Genomic DNA, 1,433 nt, shown 5'->3' on the forward strand with positions numbered 1-1,433 from the left:
TGGGCAGATGTGCGCCGCGGCTGCGGCACAGGATGGCAGCGGCTGCTCGGCCCCATCCTAAGGCAGCGGAATGCCCAGAGCTGGCGCCTGGCTCCAGGCGCAGGCCGAGTAGAAGCTAGGCGGGCAGCGGCGTAGGCCTGCCCTTCCCGCCGGCCAGACAGCCCGCTCTGACCCAGCCATCTGCCTCCGCTTGCATCCTGGCAGTGCCGACCCTGGGGCAACTTCACTGCGGTGGCCAAGCCAAGAGCGACCAAACGATGGCGGCACAGGGGCGGGAACTGGCCCGCACCCCTGAACAGAGCAAGCCGAGGAGCAGGTGCGCCCGCAGCTCTGTGAGGCGTCACTCATGACAGGCAGGCTGGGCGCTGCCATCCCGAACCCTCCCGGGGACGATCCGCCAGCCCAGGCCGGCGCCGGAGCTGCAGCGCCACCTGCAGGCCAAGGAGTTTTTTCTGGGAGGCTGGAGCTTCCGTTGCAGTGACGTCACAGGTGCGCATGCGCACTGGTGTGTAACGGACTGGCTTGGCCTTACCTGCATGGCTTGGCCTTACCCACGAGGCTTGGTGGTGGTCGCTTGGCTTGGCGGTGATCGTTTGGCCTGGCGGTGGTCGCTTGGCTTGGTGTGGCGGTGGTCGCTTGGCTTGGTGTGGCAGTGATCGCTTGGCTTAGCATTTCTGGCTTGGCGGTGCTCCTTTCACAGATTGGAAACCAGGGGCTTTCCTGCCGGGAGGTTGTGGCCGAGGCAGTAGCTCTCTACTGATGGCCTCCAGGGGTGGAGAAGAGCGGGGAGGGTCTGAGGGGTCTCTGAAACCGACAGTCGCCGCCCTGAGGAAGACCCCTAGCGTTGGGAGCCAGGAGGACCAGTTGTCCTTAAGCTGCCTGGGGGACTGGTGGTCCTCAGACTCCTTCAGCTGGTTAAGCGACAGCGCGGGCAGTGACAGCAAGCACGTTGAGGGCGCCGTAGACCAGCCCCAGCAGGACATCCACCTGGAAGATCTCTGCGAGCTCCACAGAGCTGCCCGGTCGGGCGACGTCCTTGGGGTGGAGCGCATCCTGGCTCCTGGAGACCCTGGCATGAACAAGAGGGATAGGAAGGAGAGGTAATGGCCAGGCGAAGGAGGCGGGCGTGCCGTCCTGTTAGGGACCCCGGCTTTCTGGTGCCCGCAGGCCCCATGGCACCCGGGAGGGGAAATCTCAGAGGGGTCAGGGGCCCAGGTCTCTTAGTGAGACAGGAGAACATATAAATGATTATTACTATTGCAAATGTGTTGCTTTACTTTACAGGAGTTTTCTTGAAAAATATTGCACTTCCCCAAGGCGGAGCTTGCAGTGAGCTGAGATCGCGCCACTGCACTCCAACCTGGGCAACAGAGCGAGACTCTGTCTCAAAATAATAAATAAATAAATAAATAAATAAATAAATATTGCACTTC

The 1,433-nt window shown here is 61.3% G+C and overlaps 1 protein-coding gene across 1 annotated transcript; it reads left to right on the forward strand.

Annotated features, from left to right (window-relative positions):
- Positions 1 to 601: 601 nt before the first annotated feature.
- Positions 602 to 1,104, forward strand: LOC105525740 (putative coiled-coil domain-containing protein 144 N-terminal-like). Its single transcript, XM_011961482.1, has one exon. The coding sequence runs from the start codon at positions 760 to 762 to the stop codon at positions 1,102 to 1,104; it is 345 nt and encodes a 114-aa protein (XP_011816872.1). The 5' UTR covers positions 602 to 759.
- Positions 1,105 to 1,433: the final 329 nt, after the last annotated feature.

This window comes from Colobus angolensis, unplaced genomic scaffold, assembly GCF_000951035.1.
Source record: "Colobus angolensis palliatus isolate OR3802 unplaced genomic scaffold, Cang.pa_1.0 Scaffold555, whole genome shotgun sequence".
Lineage (NCBI taxonomy): Eukaryota > Metazoa > Chordata > Mammalia > Primates > Cercopithecidae > Colobus > Colobus angolensis.